This window comes from Dendrobates tinctorius, unplaced genomic scaffold, assembly GCF_039654945.1.
Source record: "Dendrobates tinctorius isolate UK_male_01 unplaced genomic scaffold, ASM3965494v1 ptg000135l, whole genome shotgun sequence".
NCBI lineage: Eukaryota > Metazoa > Chordata > Amphibia > Anura > Dendrobatidae > Dendrobates > Dendrobates tinctorius.
Genome location: NW_027361803.1, coordinates 8107222 through 8126476, shown reverse-complemented (window position 1 = coordinate 8126476; position 19255 = coordinate 8107222). Strand labels below are relative to the sequence as shown.

The following is a 19255-nucleotide window of genomic DNA, read 5'->3' as shown; positions in this document are numbered from 1 at the left end:
GCTCGGTTATGGTGCTGTTTTTATGTAATGAGCTTTGTTCTGGTGCTACAGTGCCTTGCGAAAGAATTCAGCCCCCTGGAACTTTTCAACCTTTTCCCACATATCATCATGCTTCAAAAATAAAGATACCAAATGTAAATTTGTGGTGAAGAATCAACAAGTGGGACACAATTGTGTAGTTGAATGAAATGTATTGGTTATTTTACATTTTTGTGGAAATTAAAAAGTGGGGAGTGCAATATTATTGGAGTGCAATATTATTTGGCCCCTTTACTTTCAGTGCAGCAAACTCACTCCAGAAGGTTCATTGTGGATCTCTGAATGATCCAATGTTGTCCTAAATGACTAATGATGATAAATATAATCCACCTGTGTGTAATCAAGTCTCCGTATACATGCACCTGCTCTGTGATAGTCTCAGGGTTCTGTTTGATGCATCATGAAGACCAAGGAACACAACAGGCAGGTCCGTGATACTGTTGTGGAGAAGTTTAAAGCCGAATTTGGATACAAAATGATTTCCAAAACTTTAAACATCCCAAGGAGCACTGTGCAAGCGATCATATTGAAATGGAACGAGTATCATACCACTGCAAAACTACCAAGACCCGGCCGTCCCTCTAAACTGTCATCTCAAACAAGGAGAAAACTGATCAGAGATGCAGCCAAGAGGCCCATGATCACCCTGGATGAACTGCAGAGATCTACAGCTGAGGTGGGACAGTCTGTCCATACAGTTGTGGCCAAAAGTATTGACACCCCTGCAATTCTATCAGATAATACTCAGTTTCTTTCTGAAAATGATTGCAAACACAAATTCTTTGGTATTATTATCTTCATTTAATTTGTCTTAAATGAAAAAACACAAAAAGAATTGTCCTAAAGCCAAATTGGATATAATTCCACACCAAACATGAAAAAGAGGGTTGAAAAAAGTATTGGAATTGTTTGAAAAATCATGTGATGCTTCTCTAGTTTGTGTAATTAACAGCACCTATAACTTACCTGTGGCACCTAACAGGTGTTGGCAATAACTAAATCACACTTGCAGCCAGTTGACATGGATTAAAGTTGACTCAACCTCTGTCCTGTGTCCTTGTGTGTACCACATTGAGCATGGAGAAAAGAAAGAAGACCAAAGAACTGTCTGAGGACTTGAGAAACCAAATTGTGAGGAAGCATGAGCAATCTCAAGGCTACAAGTCCATCTCCAAAGACCTGAATGTTCCTGTGTCTACCGTGCGCAGTGTCATCAAGAAGTTTAAAGCCCATGGCACTGTGGCTAACCTCCCTAGATGTGGACGGAAAAGAAAAATTGACAAGAGATTTCAACGCAAGATTGTGCGGATGTTGGATAAAGAACCTCGACTAACATCTAAACAAGTGCAAGCTGCCCTGCAGTCCGAGGGTACAACAGTGTCAACCGTACTATCCGTTGGCATCTGAATGAAAAGGGACTGTATGGTAGGAGACCCAGGAAGACCCCACATCTTACCCCGAGACATAAAAAAGCCAGGCTGGAGTTTGCCAAAACTTACCTGAAAAAGCCTAAAACATTTTGCAAGAATGTTCTCTGGTCAGATGAGACAAAAGTAGAGCTTTTTCGGCAAAGGCATCAACATAGAGTTTACAGGAGAAAAAAAGAGGCATTCAAAGAAAAGAACACGGTCCCTACAGTCAAACATGGCGGAGGTTCCCTGATGTTTTGGGGTTGCTTTGCTGCCTCTGGCACTGGACTTCTTGACCGTGCGCATGGCATTATGAAGTCAGAAGACTACCAACAAATTTTGCAGCATAATGTAGGGCCCAGTGTGAGAAAGCTGGGTCTCCCTCAGAGGTCATGGGTCTTCCAGCAGGACAAAGACCCAAAACACACTTCAAAAAGCACTAGAAAATGGTTTGAGAGAAAGCACTGGAGACTTCTAAGGTGGCCAGCAATGAGTCCAGACCTGAATCCCATAGAACACCTGTGGAGAGATCTAAAAATGGCAGTTTGGAGAAGGCACCCTTCAAATATCAGGGACCTGGAGCTGTTTGCCAAAGAAGAATGGTCTAAAATTCCAGCAGAGCATTGTAAGAAACTCATTGATGGTTACCGGAAGCTGTTGGTCGCAGTTATTTTGGCTAAAGGTTGTGCAACCAAGTATTAGGCTGAGGGTGCCAATACTTTTGTCTGGCCCATTTTTGGAGTTTTGTGTGAAATGATCAATGTTTTGCTTTTTGCTTAATTCTCTTTTGTGTTTTTTAATTTAAGACAAATTAAATGAAGATAATTATACCAAAGAATTTGTGTTTGCAATCATTTTCAGGAAGAAACTGAGCATTATCTGACAGAATTGCAGGGGTGTCAATACTTTTGGCCACAACTGTAGGACAACAGTCGTACACTGCACAAATCTGGCCTTTATGGAAGAGTGGCAAGAAGAAAGCCATTTCTCAAAGATATCGTTTAAAGTTTGCAACAAGCCACCTGGGAGACACACCAAACATGTGGAAGAAGGTGCTCTGGTCAGATAAAATCAAAATCGAACTTTCTGGCAACAACGCCAAACAATATGTTTGACGTAAAGGCAACACAGCTCAACACCCTGAATACACCATCCCCACTGTCAAACATGGTGGTGGCAGCATCATGGTTTGGGCCTGCTTTTCTTCAGGAGGGACAGGGAAGATGGTTAAAATTGATGGGAAGATGGATGGAGCCAAATACAGGACCATTCTTGAAGAAAACCTGTTGGAGTCTGCAAAAGACCCGAGACTGGGACGGAGATTTGTCTTCCAGCAAGACAATGATCCCAAACATAAAGCAAAATCTACAATGGAATGGTTCACAAATAAACGTATCCAGGTGTTAGAATGGCCAAGTCAAAGTCCAGACCTGAATCCAACCGAGAATCTGTGGAAAGAGCTGAAAACTGCTGTTCACAAACGATCTCCATCAAACCTCACTGAGCTCGAGCTGTTTGCCAAGGAAGAATGGGCGAGAATTTCAGTCTCTCGATCTACAAAACTGATAGAGACATACCCCAAGCGACTTGCAGCTGTCATCGCAGCAAAAGGTGGTGCAACAAAGTATTAAGTTAAAGGGGCCGAATAATATTGCACGCCCCACTTTTCAGTAGTTGAATTTCCACAAAAAATTAAAATAACCAATAAATTTTGTTTAACTTCACAATTGTGTCCCACTTGTTGATTCTTCACCAAAAATTTACATTTGGTATCTTTATGTTTGATGCATAATATGTGGGAAAAGGCTGAAAAGTTCCAGGGAGCTGAATACTTTCGCAAGGCACTGTATATTTATGTAATGAGCTCAGTTCTTGTGGTATACTTATGTAATGAGATCAATTATTATTATATTATTAGTTCTGGCGCTATATTTTTATTAGGAGCTTGGATCAGGTTCTGCAGTTATGTTATCAGTTTGGTTCTTGTGCTTTATTATTTTGAATGAGCTAGGTTCTGCTGCAGTTATGTACTTGTTATAGTACCCCATTCTATTACATACTTGCTATGGTGCCCCCAGTATTAAATAAGTTGGACTCCCTTGAGCTACATACATACAATGTCCATCTTATGTGTCCAGTGCTGATGACCATAAAAGCTCAGGCCCATCACCCCTTGTACTCGGAAGCTGTGATTCAGTGACTTAGCACTATAAGCAGGTCCTTCTCACCAACACTGGACATTTTTGGTGGATGTTCTGAGAGGGAATTTAAAGAACATTAGGGGGAATCATAATACGTCTGTAACAGAATATATCAATACCTCTATCATCATTTCTTAGTATCTATCTCACCTCTCGAAGATGTCAGGTGAAATTGAAAATTTGGCATTGTAAATGTGCAAAAACTCTCACTTTGCGATTGAACTTTTTAAGTACTTCCGCTTTTCATTTATGGATACAAATACCCTGGTCAAGGTTCTGGGATCTGCTTCTATATTTTGGAAACTATCTATCTACAGTTGTGGCCAAAAGTATTGACACCCCTGAAATTAATACTCAGATAATACTCAGTTTCTTCCTGAAAATGATTGCAAACACAAATTCTTTGGTATTATTATCTTCATTTAATTTGTCTTAAATGAAAAAACACAAAAAGAATTGTCCTAAAGCCAAATTGGATATAATTCCACACCAAACATAAAAAAGAGGGTGGACAAAAGTATTGGCACTGTTCGAAAAATCATGTGATGCTTCTCTAATTTGTGTAATTAACAGCACCTGTAACTTACCTGTGGCACCTAATAGGTGTTGGCAATAACTAAATCACACTTGCAGCCAGTTGACATGGATTAAAGGTGACTCAACCTCTGTCCTGTGTCCTTGTGTGTACCACATTGAGCATGGAGAAAAGAAAGAAGACCAAAGAACTGTCTGAGGACTTGAGAAACCAAATTGTGAGGAAGCATGAGCAATCTCAAGGCTACAAGTCCATCTCCAAAGACCTGAATGTTCCTGTGTCTACCGTGCGCAGTGTCATCAAGAAGTGTAAAGCCCATGGCACTGTGGCTAACCTCCCTAGATGTGGACGGAAAAGAAAAATTGACAAGAGATTTCAATGCAAGATTGTGCGGATGTTGGATAAAGAACCTCGACTAACATCCAAACAAGTTCAAGCTGCCCTGCAGTCCGAGGGTACAACAGTGTCAACCCGTACTATCCGTCGGCGTCTGAATGAAAAGGGACTGTATGGTAGAAGACCCAGGAAGACCCTACTTCTTACCCCGAGACATAAAAAAGCCAGGCTGGAGTTTGCCAAAACTTACCTTAAAAAGCCTAAAACGTTTTGGAAGAATGTTCTCTGGTCAGATGAGACAAAAGTAGAGCTTTTTGGGCAAAGGCATCAACATTTAGTTTACAGGAGAAAAAAAAGAGTCATTCAAAGAAAAAAAACACGGTCCTTACAGTCAAACATGGCGGAGGTTCCCTGATGTTTTGGGGTTGCTTTGCTGCCTCTGGCACTGGATTGCTTGACCGTGTGCATGGCATTATGAAGTCTGAAGACTACCAACAAATTTTGCAGCATAATGTAGGGCCCAGTGTGAGAAAGCTGGGTCTCCCTCAGAGGTCATGGGTCTTCCAGCAGGACAGTGACCCAAAACACACTTCAAAAAGCACTAGAAAATGGTTTGAGAGAAAGCACTGGAGACTTCTAAGGTGGCCAGCAATGAGTCCAGACCTGAATCCCAGAAGAACTGTGGAGAGATCTAAAAATGGCAGTTTGGAGAAGGCACCCTTCAAATATCAGGGACCTGGAGCTGTTTGCCAAAGAAGAATGGTCTAAAATTCCAGCAGAGCATTGTAAGAAACTCATTGATGGTTACCGGAAGCGGTTGGTCGCAGTTATTTTGGCTAAAGGTTGTGCAACCAAGTATTAGGCTGAGGGTGCCAATACTTTTGTCTGGCCCATTTTTGGAGTTTTGTGTGAAATGATCAATGTTTTGCTTTTTGCTTCATTCTCTTTTGTGTTTTTTCATTTAAGACAAATTAAATGAAGATAATAATACCAAAGAATTTGTGATTGCAATCATTTTCAGGAAGAAACTGAGTATTATCTGACAAAATTGCAGGGGTGTCAATACTTTTGACCACAACTGTATATCTCTATCTATGTAATATCTATCTATCCATCTACCTCATAAAGTCAAGCCCAACAGTGTTGGCACTCTTCAAACTGTTCCAGAAAATTATAGCAATTACACATGTCTTGTTATATTTCCTTTGTGTGTATTGGAACAACAAAGAAACAGAGAATAAAAAGGAAAATTGGCCATATTTTACACAAAACTCCAAAATTGGGCTAGACAAAATTGTTGGCACCTTTCCAAAATTGTGGGCAAACAACTTTGTTTCCAGTAGGTGATGCTCGTTCAAACTAACCAGTGGCAAGTAACAGGTGTCAGCAAAATGAAAATCACACATGAAACCAGATAAAAAGGGGAGAAGTTGACTCAATCTTTGCATTCTATGTTTGGTTGCCTTAGTGTGTGCCAAACTAAGCATGGAGAACAGAAAGAGAACTGTCTGAGGACGAGAACCAAAACTGTTGAAAAATATCATTAATATCAAGGTTACAAGTTCATCTCCAGAGGTCTTGATGTTCCTGTTACCACAGTGCACAACATAATCAAGACATTTACAACCCATGACACTGTAGCTAATCTCCCTGGATATGGACGGCAGAGAAAAAAATGATGAAAGGTTGCAAAGAAGGCTAGTCTGGATGGTGGATAAGCAGCTCCAATCAAGGTCAAAAGAAATTCAAGCTGTCCTGCAGGCTCAGGGTGCATCAGTGTCAGCGCGAAATATCCATCCCCATTTGACTGAAATGAAACACTATGGAAGAAGACCCAGGATGATCCAACGCTGACATAGAGACATAAAAAAGCTAGACTGCAGTTTGCCAAAATATATGTGAGTAAGCCAAAATCCTTCTTGGAAAGTGTCTTGTGGACAGATGACACCAAGATAGAGCGTTTTGGTAAAACACATCATTCTTCATTCTACTGTTTAACAAAAACAAAATGAGGCCTGAAAAAAAAAAAAAAACCACAGTGCCTACAGTCAAATATGGTGGAGGTGCAAACATGTTTTGGGGTTGTTTTGCTGCCTCTGGCACTGGGTGCCTTAACTGTGTGCAAGGATTCATGAAATCTATAGATTACCATAAAATATATTGGGTCGCAATATCGTGAAATTATGTCCAATTTGCCCTTTTTTTCTGTGTTTTTGTGCTGTTCCAATACACACAAAGGAAATAAACATTTGTATAAGAAAACATGTGTAATTGCAATTATTGTCTGGGAGAAATACTTCATTTTCTGGAGCAATGTCAAGGGTACCAACACTTTTGGCCATGACTATGTATCTTTTATATATTATCTATATGTTATCTATCTAATTATCTATTCTCTATCTGTCCTATTTATTTTCTATTATCTCTTGTGGAGTTCTTTGCAGAAACCTATGGATAATATAACAGTAGACATATCAGTTCACAGCTTCCGAACAGCATTCACACAGTCCATCCCCTGGACAGGGTAGAGCTGAGTTTGTCGTTGCCTATCTTCACATATTGGTGATGGCTTGACATAGGAAAGTAGGCAATCTTCTCCAACTTCACGACGTGCGAAAAAAAAAAAAATGAAAAACCTGATCGTCTCTGCTGCATCACTCCATGGGAGCTTTCCATAGGAATATGTGTGTGAGCTGGAGCCTGCAGGGAGGAATGAGAGCGCACACTGTAACCCCAGCTCCTCCTCTACCTCTCCGGTGAGATTCCCAGAGAAACAAGAGCTGCAGTCAGCTCCTCCACAGCCTCTCAGATGATTATTCATAGGCCGAGAACTTTCACCCTCCTGTAAGGCGAATACTTCTGGAAACAAAGCCAAATATTTTTGTTTTTATTTATTTACTTGTTTTTCTTGTCATTACTTCAAAATTCCAAAAAAAAATAAAAATTTTTCTTACCTTCCTAGGAAAAAAAAAAATGTTTATTTTTGTACAAAATGACTGCAGGATCCAAGTGCCACTCACTCACTCACTCTGGCTTCTCATTCCAGCTTCATTAGATAAGAGTGTGAAAACAGTTCCCCCAAAGAATGTTCCACTCCGGTGTCTGCTGCGATCCCCCCAGCACTAATTCCACGCCGTGCCCTGAAACATACCAGAAGCTGCAGGGATTCCTGCCCGGCTCCGGCTACTAAATCCGCTCATTCTAAGGCTGTGTGCACATGCTGCAGATTCTGCTGCGGTTTGCCACCTGCTCCATTGTGGAGATGAAAAACCGCAGGTAAAACAGCAGGACTTTTGACCTGCAGATTGACCTGCGGATTTTACAAAATCCGGGCGGCCAAATCCACACCCCATTCCACAGCGTGTGCACGTACCCTTACAATCCAAGGAACAAACATTCATTTCCCAACAAAAAGAAGAAAAAAAAATATTCGAATGTAGCAGAGCCGAATGTGTTATCTCACTATTTGGGGGCTCAGTTGTTACTTTATTGCAATACTTCAGTCTTACTTTGAATTACATAGTAAAAAAATAGGACAAATTGGACTTCATGATGTAGGAGGTATCATGAGCGCTGCGCGATGGCAAACTCAGCACTGCTACATCTGCGTGCTGCACAGTCTGAGTTCAAATTGTAAGTTTAACTTTGATCATTTGGAATATGACAAATAAGACTCTGTGATGTCAGCCTGATAAGTGCTAATAACAAAATGACAAACACAGCTCTGCTACATCTGCACATTATGTGTGCTGTCTGCTAACTCTCCTAAGATAAGATAATTTGGTGATAAACTACTAGATAAAACCCAGGATGAGACATTGATATCAGCAGGTATTTCATAACAACAAACACAGCCCTGCTACATCTGTATAGTGTACTTTCAGTCTAATACTAAGAGCAAAAACACAGTACTGAAAGGGTTATTTCTTACTAGAGTAATTAAAGGGTTAGCTCACTGTCTGTGAGGGTCCCACTGTTGGGACCCTCCCAAGATGGGGGCTGTGGGATCCAGGTGTACCATCTTTTGGCTTTCTCCGAGGGTCCCATAGACAATGAATGGAGCGGAGGTCGAGCGTGTGCACATCTGCAGAGCTTGGTGATAGGGTTTGGGTGGTCCCTGCAGTCGAACCCCCAGCGATCAGTAAGGTGTCCCCTACCCTAAGGATAAATGTGATAATTTGGGAATGGCCCTTTAAGTTGGTCTTGTTTCAGTTAGAATCCTGAAGAGCTGAATTTGTCATTTGCCACAATTCCTTATATTTTGTGCATGAAGTTTTATGCTCCCAACTAATGCCGCCCCAATGAGCGCCTGCACAAGACTAAACATGACGACCAACTCAACTCTACTCCATCGAAACCTACATACAATCGTAACCGAGAGGATTCTAACATTGTTAAGTGACATATTCTGCACTGCTACATGACACAGGTATTCCTACATATCAAGAGTTATTATAGTGCTGAATGACATACTCAGCCCTGCGGCTTCTGACCGCTCTGCCCTCTAGATGATCTTACTGATTCTAGTGTTAAATGGCAAAAGTCAGCTCTGCTATATCCCACAGGTCTATAGAAAATCATCTTAACTAAGCGCGTTTTCAAAGAGTTAAATGACAATGTCAGCTCTGCTACACAGCTCTACATAAATGTCATGAATTAACAAGTCGTTACGTCTTGAAGTTCAGCTCTGCTACATCCCACAGCAACGTATTATCTTAACTTCCTGATATAATGGCAAATTCAGATCTGCTCCATCTTCCAGATATATTACCATAACATAGTGAGTTATCATAGAGTTAAATGACAAACTCAGCTCTGCTACATCCAACAGGTAAATTATTACCACATCATATATGACATTCAGCTCTGCTAGATTGGACACCTATATCTACTATATTATCTCAACTTAGTGACTTATCATAGCGCTAAATGACAAATTCAACTTTGCTCTGCTACATCCTTCAGGTATATTGTCACAGCATAGCGAGTTATCATAGGGTTAAACGACAAACCCAGCTCTGCTACATCCCAAAGGTTAGAGAGAGTTATCACCGACATAACTGACAAATGCAGGCAAATTAGAACATAGTGAGTTATCACAGAGTTCAATGACAAACTCAGCTCTGCTACATTTGACACCTATCTTAATTTAGGGAGTAATGATCACGTTACATGACAAATTCAGCTCTGCTATATCCTTCAGGTAAAACGTCATAACATAGTGAGTTATCATCAAAAACAGCTCTGCTACATCCTACAGGTATATTGTCAGAAAATAGCATATTAGCATAGAGGTAAATGACAAACACAGCCCTGCTCCATCTGCATGCCCCCCACCCCCCATACCTGCATATTTCCCAGCCCAGGGAAGGAGTCAGTAAGTGGCTCTAGAGGATGGGGATGTGAAGTGTTAGACATTCTCTGCATGCTTCTCTATTATTTTGCAGATTGCCTGCATACCAAGAAAGATCTCTGTCCCCATAAGCGCTTATAGGGCCCCCCCTGCTCCGTCACATGATGCAGAATTTTTTTTTTTTAATTATTTTGCACTTTTTCTTTTAAACTTTTTTTTCAAACAATACCCTGCTGCTAAGTGCGGTGTGTACAGCTTTAAGAAAGAGGCGGCTGTCAGACAGATGACGTGGGAATGTTAATGAGTAACTCTGGAGAAAAAAAAAAGCCCCTTCTGAGTGAGTGCACCATGTGTGGTAACAGGCTTGGCTGCCACACTATTTAAACTGGGGATAAACTAAAGAAGAAGAAGAATCAATAAGATCAAACAGCAGAGGTGCCATCAATGAGAAGAAGCCTGTTACCGTAGAGAATCCCTACACACCAGGAGCAGAACTCACCTGATTACACGGAGCCAGACCATCAGGAGCAGAACTCACCTGATTACACAGATCCAGAACATCAGGGGCAGGAGCAGAGCAGAACTCACCTGACTACACAGCTACAGAACATCAGGAGCAGAGCAGAACTCACCTGATTACACGGAGCCAGACCATCAGGAGCAGAGCTCACCTGATTACACAGATCCAGAACATCAGGGGCAGGAGCAGAGCAGAACTCACCTGGCAACACAGCTACAGAACAACAGAGGAAGTGGCAGAGCTCACCTGACTACACAGCTACAGAACATCAGGAGCAGAGCAGAACTCACCTGATTACACAGATCCAGAACATCAGGGGCAGGAGCAGAGCAGAACTCACCTGACTACACAGCTACAGAACAACAGAGGAAGTGGCAGAGCTCACCTGGCAACACAGCTACAGAACATCAGGGCAGGAGCAGAGCTGAGCTCACCTGGTTGCACAGCTACAGAACATCAGAGGAAGGGGCAGAACTCACTTGGCTACACAACTACAGGGGTAGGAACAGATCAGTGCTCACCTGGCTACACAGCTACAATACATTAGGGGCAGAGCAGAGCTCACCTGGCTACACAGGAGCAGAAGTTAGCTACACAGATACAGAACAAAGTGCAGGTGCAGAGCAGAGCTCACCTGGCTACACGGAACATCAGGAGCAGAGCTCACCTGGCTACACAGCTACAGAACCCCTGATCAGAGCAGAGCCCACCTGGCTACACAGGAGCAGAGCCCACCTGGCTACACAGGAGCAGAGCCCACCTGGCTACACAGGAGCAGAGCCCACCTGGCTACACAGGAGCAGAGCCCACCTTCCACCGCGCTTCCCCTTTCAGGATGGCCTCTCTCCTGCTGGCCGTGGCTCTGGTGGTCCTAGCACAGGGCGCCCCCCTGGACGATAAGACGGTGAACATGCTGGCGATCCTGCCCCGCGATGACCGCTACATGTTCTCCATCCGCCGGGTGCAGCCCGCCATAGAGTACGCGCTGCGGGCCGTGCACAGCGATGCCAGCCTGCTGCCGGGCTTCACGCTGAATGTCACGTACCGGGACTCGGACTGCGGGAACCAGGCGCTCTTCAGCCTGGTGGACGCCGCCCTGAAGGAGCAGAAGCCGGACGTGGTGCTGGGCCCGGTGTGCGAGTACGCGGCGGCCCCGGTGGCCCGGCTGGCCTCCCACTGGGACATCCCCATGATCTCCGCCGGGGCTCTGGCCACGGGCTTCATGCAGAAGGCGGACGAGTACTCCCACCTGACCCGCGTGGCGCCTGCCTACACCAAGATGGGCGAGATGCTCCTCGGGCTGTTCCGCTACCACAAGTGGAGCCGCGCGCTGCTGCTGTACAGTGACGACGGCGCGGAGCGGAACTGCTACTTCACGGTGGAGGGAGTCCACACCGCCTTCAAGGAGGACGGCTACCACATGGCCGTGCACAGCTTCGACGAGGCCAAGCATGTGGACGTGGAGGACATCGTGCACTCCATCCAGAACAAGGAGCGAGGTAGGACCGGGGCAGAGGGGAGCGGGCGCTGTGCGGACCGGGGCAGAGGGGAGCGGGCGCTGTGCGGACCGGGGCAGAGGGGAGCGGGCGCTGTGCGGACCGGGGCAGAGGGGAGCGGGCGCTGTGCGGACCGGGGCAGAGGGGAGCGGGCGCTGTGCGGACCGGGGCAGAGGGGAGCTGGTACCGGGGCAGAGGGGAGCGGGCGCTGTGCGGACCGGGGCAGAGGGGAGCGGGCGCCGGGGCAGAGGGGAGCGGGCGCTGTGCGGACCGGGGCAGAGGGGAGCGGGCGCTGTGCGGACCGGGGCAGAGGGGAGCGGGCGCTGTGCGGACCGGGGCAGAGGGGAGCGGGCGCTGTGCGGGCTGAGGCACGGAGTTTAGGGCAAGACAAGGGGCGTGTGGAGCCCCCTCTGGGGAGCAAGCAGCAATATTTACATAGGACTGACAGCTGATGATAAGGATGCATCCACAAAGAGACAGCTAGGTCTGCTCCAGCTGTAGGGGGCTGGAGGGTGATTCATGCATAAAGATGCAGCAGAGCTGGGTTTGTCATTGGCGCAGATCTCTGCACTAGTACAAGGCGCTGTGGCTTGTTTGTGTCCCCCTATATGGAGATCGTAGTGAGTGTGCATGTGCTTTTACATAGGACTGACAGTCGATAATGATACAGGAGAAACTTAGGTCTGCAACACCTGTGAGTAGTTGTAGAATATTAACCCTTCACATCCAGAACTGGGAGACGTGCTTTAGCCACTTATTTGCGGCTGATTGTAGAGAGATGCAGCAGAGCTGAGTTTGTCCTTGGCACTGTTCAGTCTTGGAGGATCAGGTTTCTGCAGCAGTCCTGTGTCTACATGCCCTGGTCATGACTAAGTGGCTTGTTAGTGTCCCCTGTAGCCATATAAAGATCATGATGAGTGAGGATGACTTTGCATGTACTTTTACATAGGACTGACCGTTGATGATAATGATGCAGCTTCAACATACATAAGAAACGTAGGTCTGCTCTGTCTGTGTGATTCCATTTCCATGTAGTGTAGGCTCCAGAATGATTCCATTCAGAGAGGTAAGGGACCCTTGTCTGTGCAGAGGCAGCAGAGCTGAGTTTGTCAGTGGCGCAGTGCAGTGAGCTCCTTCACCTGGGGCAGAGTTCAGTGCCTACATACCCTGGTGGAGGCATAGAGGCTTGTTAGTGCCCCCCTTGTATCCCTCTAGTTGGACACCTCGAGATCCCGATGATTGTGATAAGTGTGTGACAAGTACTTTTTTACATAGGACTGACCGTTGATGATCATGCTGCAACTTCACAGTAGATGAGAAACTTAGGTCTGCTCCAGCTGTAGCACTGTACCATTTACAAATAAGAGAAATGTCCTGTCACTGCCCCTCGCTCGTACCCCCCAAATCCCATATGAGTGACTGGTGTAGAAAGAAGCAGCAGGGCTGAGTTTGTCATTTGGCCCAGTTCATACTGACATCCTGATATGTGTGCTGTGTGACATATGACTGAGAGGTGATGATAATGCCACCTCAAAGTAAAGAGACACTAAAGTCTGCTAGATCTGTAGGAGGGCATGTATGGTAGCAGAAGAATATTAACCCTTCACAAGCCCCTGCCATCAGGTGCAGCAATATAAGGTCTTTTGCTCCCACATATTTGTTACCACTGATGTAGCAGAAATGAATTTGTCATTAGACATTTTTAAGCCACCCGCAGCACAGTGAGTGGTGCCAAACAACCGATTTAGCTCTGCTACATCTGTAATCCATCTTGGGACTAGGATTTCCCTAACGTTGTAGTCCTAGTCAGGTCTGATGACATTAATTAAAGCATGGAGTCGAGATTAGATACCGCACTTGTATCCAAGGATTAGGTTCTTTTGAAGAATTACAAAAAAGCGACTGCAGACATCTGGGGGATCTCTGACTGCCAAACATAATGAGAAAGTATATTGAATGCAGATGTAGCAGAGCTGAGCTTGTCACATGGATTGTAGCTGAAGTTTGATCAACTCCCTGCAACTACAATGGGGGTTACCTGTGGTTTTACATAGAACTGCTGGTAAAGATACTGTATTATCTTTACTCATAAAATTAGTATGTAAAGACAATGACAAAATCAGCTCTGCTACATCTTTTTTTCTAAACTGAGTTTGTCAATGCAGCAGAGCTGAGTTTGTAAATTGACGCAGCTAACTGACTACTTAATGTATGAGGATAGTAAGAAACTGTCCAAATGTAGCAGAGCTGAATTTATCATTTACCGGAGAACTACTGTTTATAGCATTAGATGATCTTGTCGTGTAAACTTATTCAAACCCTGTTGTATGTACAGATGTAGCAGTGTTGAGTTTGTTATGTAGCACTCTCTCATTTTCTCATGCATTATTTGAGGGATTTTTTTTCATAGGACTGCAGGTAAACTTACTGTGTTGGATCGGAGGTGACATAATGACGTCAGCCGTGACACTCGTATAGATGTAACAGAGCTGAGTATGTCATTTAAACACATTGCGATTCCTGAGGTTGAGTAAGGCTGGGGCTTCAGCTCTCTTGGAAATCTGGTATTGCAATGTGTTTGAATAACAAGCTCAGCTCTGCTACATACGTGCACCTGACCATTATACATGTCCCTTGACACTGCAGCCGACTGAGAGCCTACATAAGGATTTGGCCTCTCTCCTTGTTACCTCTGCCCCTCGGTTGCCCAAGGAGAAGGGTGAGCGACGCGCCTTGTTCTAGGTTACGGGAGAGCTCCACGTGGAAATCACATTAGTTTCACACTCCAGCAATTACAGACATTCTGTTAATGTTTTCATACTTAGAGATGTAGCAGAGCTGTTGTCATTAAACTTTGTGAATTGTGAAGTCAAGGATAAGCAGCTTTAACTGCAGTCCTATGTAAATCTACATCTATTAAATGATCAGCAGCCTGATTCAGAATCATAAAAGGGAACTCCGTCCAAATATCGCACATCTGGGCTTGGTTGAACATATCGATCAACCAGTAACTAGTTAATTCTGTGAGATGTGAACATGACAAATTCAGCTCTGCTACATCAATACGTTACTCCTAAAGTAAAGAGTCAACTTGTTTCCACCAGACAACCCCTTCATCAGGGGTAAGAATAAGTGATAACTTGTTAATCAGTGGGGTCCGACTGCTGGGACCCGATGGGAGATTATTAATGAATTAGGTTTTGGCGGATTATCAGATTTTCTGGATTATCAGAAGACCGTCCTTGATCGCAGGTTGTCCAGCTGCGTGGATTGTACTGATCTGGGGAAGCAGATGTAGCAATGCTGAATTTGTCATTGAACTTCTGTCCGCTTTGTTAGAAGAGGTTACTTGTAATAGATGGAGCAGTTTTTGGGGTCATAGATCCCCCCCCAACATTTTGACTTTATCTGTGAAAGTACCAGGCAGCAAGTGTTTGATTCTCCTGCAGTGCCTTTGCAGGAAGAATTAAGTATTGCACTTCTTCCAATGAAATCAGTTTGTAATATATGGGCCTGTTGGGTCCTCCAGCGCAGGGGATGCTCTCTGTAGCCGCTTTCATATTTGGACTGGATGGGTTCACATCTATCTTTTCTGCTACTGGAGATATAAGGGGGGGAAATGGAGACGTAAGCTGAAACCCCAATGCAAAATCTGTTATGGGACCCCAACCTACCAAAAGCCAATTATAATACTGATGTCTTATTATGTGACACAGGAGCTTAAGATGCAACTGCTTCCTCTATGACTATGCCCCTGGGGGGTATCCCTAAAAAAAAATTACATTGTTGGCAGATCCTATTGATTTTTGTGGGTCGACAGAAAACCCTAAACTCTATGACACTGAGAATCCTGTGTGCTGGAATCACATGTAAATCCAGGTTAATGACTCCTGAAAGTCCTTGACCCACATCCCGCTGGCCGTGCCGTACGTGACCGGCGGACAGCACCATTAGCCTGCAGTGCTCACAACTGGCAACTCTACAAGGCAGTTGGTGCCGTAAACTGTACTGCAGCTCTCACCTGAGCAATGTCTGTCCGCTGTATATTCTAGGTATAATCCCACATGTAAGGTTTAGTCATTTTGTAAATATTTTACATTTTCTAAATTCAGATTCTCCATACTTGTAAATATCCCAGTCTGCAGGCAGTAATGCTGGTGACCAGGGGCGTCCCTATAATAGGTGCAGGGTTTGCTATTGTACCTAGGCCCTTAGGGTGTGTGCGGATTCTGCTGCAGATCCACAGCAGTTTTTGCTGCAGAGTACAGTACCATTCTTTTCAATGGAAATCAAAAACCGCAGTGCACACGGTGCGGATTTGCTGCGGTTTCAAAAACCGCAGCATGTCACTACTTTGTGCGGAATTCGCAGCGGTTTTACACCTTTTCTATTGTAGTGGGGTCAAACCGCAGGGGAAAACCGCAGATAAACCGCAGGTCTTTTGAAAAATCCGCAGCAGAATCCGCAGCGTGTGCTTTGAAGCCTAGGGGGCCCCATAAGAATAGACTTTTACTATTAACGACCCATAACAGTTGGGGGCCCTGTTAGAGATTTTGCATTGGGGCCCATAAATTTTAAGTAACTAGATGTCTTGGAGAGACTCTGATAAGTGTGAGGCACAGGAGAGGCTCCGTGCAGCAACATGCATGTCACAGGCAGTGAATGAAGGAATGAGCTATAGAGGATGGCTTGACTGTTGCCTTATCGCATCTACAGGGGACAGAAAGCCAAGAGAGTCTGTGATCGCAGCATAGTACCACACGGCACCACAATGTGGTGTAATATTGGAGATCTAGTTATCCATTCTAGATTGAAACCGAATTCTAATAAATTGGGAAATTTCTATAACTTTAGTAGACTTTCATTATTTCATGATCTCTGCTTTCAGCAAATTCTTGATCAAGTGTAAAGGCTGAAATATCAAACAAAGAGATGGATGTAAAAATATTCCTAATATTTGGAGTCCAGGCTGATCCATTTGACCTGCAGCGATAGGTTGTAACAAACTGTTAGGACAGGAGAAGGAGATGTGTGCAGCTAGATATGTCTGGACTAGATACAATTGTATCAGATGTGAGCAGTATTAAATCTCTGGAATTTTAACCTGTGGATTTAAAGGGAAGCTGTCTAGGATGTTTATAAAGGCCCTTTGATTATTAAATGCTTCTCTTTCTTGCTCTGAAGTTTTAAGCAGTCCAATGCCTGCGTACTTATTTCCCTGCCCGCTGTCAGTCTCCAGTCTTTGACTGACAAGTCGCTCTTCTCTCTTCGCCTATGTGAGACTCTGCACAGGCGCCAAATCATTGCCCAGAGTCGTCTCAACAGAGGGGCGGCGCACATACTGATCATTTCCAAGAGTGTGCCTATGGATCTGCATGTGTGCTGCCCCCTCTGATCATTGCTTGGGGTCATCTCAATGGATCGTTAGACCGGATCAATCTGCGTAGCTTGAGATGACCCCGGACAATGATTTACTGTCCATACTTTTCAAACCCATCGTGGGGTAAACGTGTGGACCCACCGATCTTGGTTGCAATGGCATGCAGTCTGTGTATGGGGGCCTCCCAACCACTACCCAGACTTTGGGCGTGAAGGGGGTAGTGGAATCAAGCATTTTGGATTTTGACATTCCTTGTATTTTTCCTCTTGGGGTATGGCAGTAGTTTATGACTCTCTCTACCTTAGGCCGGGGTCACACTTGTGAGTGCGATGCGAGAAACTTGCATCAATGCCCAGTGCTGCGGCCATTACTCGAGACCAGAGTTTGGGCTGCAGGAGAAATACATGCACCCGCACACTCCAGTCCCGAGTGCCGGCGTCAGCGCCGGTTATTGATGCGAGAGACTCGTATGAGTTTCTTGCATCACACTCGCAAGTCTGACCCCGGCCTTAGGGATAAATTATCCGTCAGTGGAACAAGTTCCATTAGAATAGGACAGGTGCTCTGCAGATATCTGTAGACATGATGTGAGTGACCCGCTCTCCACCCGATGCAGGAGCGAGCTGGGCTGGATTACCCCTGGTCAAGGAATATCTGGATCTGTCAGGAAGGCCGGGGTCACACTCGCGAGTTCAATGTAAGAAACTTGCGCGAGTCTCTGCCCTTAATACCTGGCACTGTCGCCGGCGCTCAGGACCTGAGTGGGCAGCTGCATGTATTTCTATGTAGCTGACCGCTGCGGTTCCAAGTGCCGGCGGCAGTGCCGGGTATTGAGGCAAGTTACTCGCATTGCTCTCGCAAGTGTGACCCCGGCCTAATCTATAGTGTATGGAGAGCTGTCTGATCCTAGAAGTTATGTGCAGCCATCATATTGGCTACACGGATCATAATCTAGCCAAGTTTCAGTTGAGAAACCCTATATGATAGAATTTCGTCACTCCATAAAGGGCCTTATGGGATTTTGACACGATGTCGGAGGTTGTAGTCATTATCGTATTTTCAGCATCTTCCTTGTTGTGGAAATTTACAGGAAATGTGGGCGGATTTCACGAGTTCCTATACCTAAAACCTCATTAAGTTTTGGACAGACGTCAGCTCGTACCGCCGGCTCCTTCTTGGGCTCCGGGAGGAACGCTTACAAATATTAGTTTGCATCCTTCCTTTGTTTTTATTGCTTTTCGACATTGAACGTCACCTGCCTTCAGAGCTGATACTGGGAACCAGTGAGGGCACCACCAGTATCCATGACTATCCCGGTTATTACATCAGGCTCCTGAGTTTGGGGTCCCAATTCTAAAATTGCGTTTGTCATTTCTGGGCCCCTAGGGTTAATGTTTAGGGCCCTTTTTATGTTGGATACTGAGGTACCCATACTGTGCTGTATTGACCCCTGCATTTTGCACGTTTAGACCATATTGTCGAGGATCGGGCATGTCGGTAACCGCGGGTTATGAATTGGGTAGATGCTGCGCGGGGCACAGGAGGCTGAACCCAAGTTTCTTCAAAATCTGTAAGAGCCTGGTCCTACAAAGTAAAACCCGTATGAAAAAATGTCATAAAGTAACAAAAAGATAAAAAAAAAAACTAAAAAATCCAGAATTGTCATTTTTTTGGTTGCCCCCCCCCCCTCTAAAAAGCCATGAAATCATTGTATGTACCCCAGCTCAATGTGGTGCCAATAAAACTACAGCTAGCAACGGAAAAAAAGGCCCTCACTGCTCCACTGAAAGAAAAAAGTTACGAGTCTCAGAAAATGGTGACACAAAACTAAATTTGTATTTTTTTTCATCACGTAAAGAAAATAAATTATTTATATATATATACTAGCTGAAGAGCCCGGCGCTGCCCGGGCATAGTAACTAACTGTGGTTAGTTATAGCAAATTATAATTATACTCCATCCCATAGTCCCGTGCCCATATACCCA

General features: G+C 44.6%; 1 protein-coding gene across 3 annotated transcripts in view; it reads left to right on the top strand.

Moving 5' to 3' along the window:
• The first annotated feature begins 10587 nt into the window (after positions 1 to 10587).
• Positions 10588 to 19255, top strand: part of NPR3 (natriuretic peptide receptor 3) — an 80157-nt gene continuing 71489 nt past the window's right edge. For all 3 annotated transcript variants that reach the window (XM_073543897.1, XM_073543896.1, XM_073543895.1), the window contains exon 1: positions 10588 to 11892. In XM_073543897.1, the coding sequence (XP_073399998.1) occupies positions 11229 to 11892 (664 nt within the window). In that variant the 5' untranslated portion in view covers positions 10588 to 11228. The remainder of the gene's footprint in view (positions 11893 to 19255) is intronic.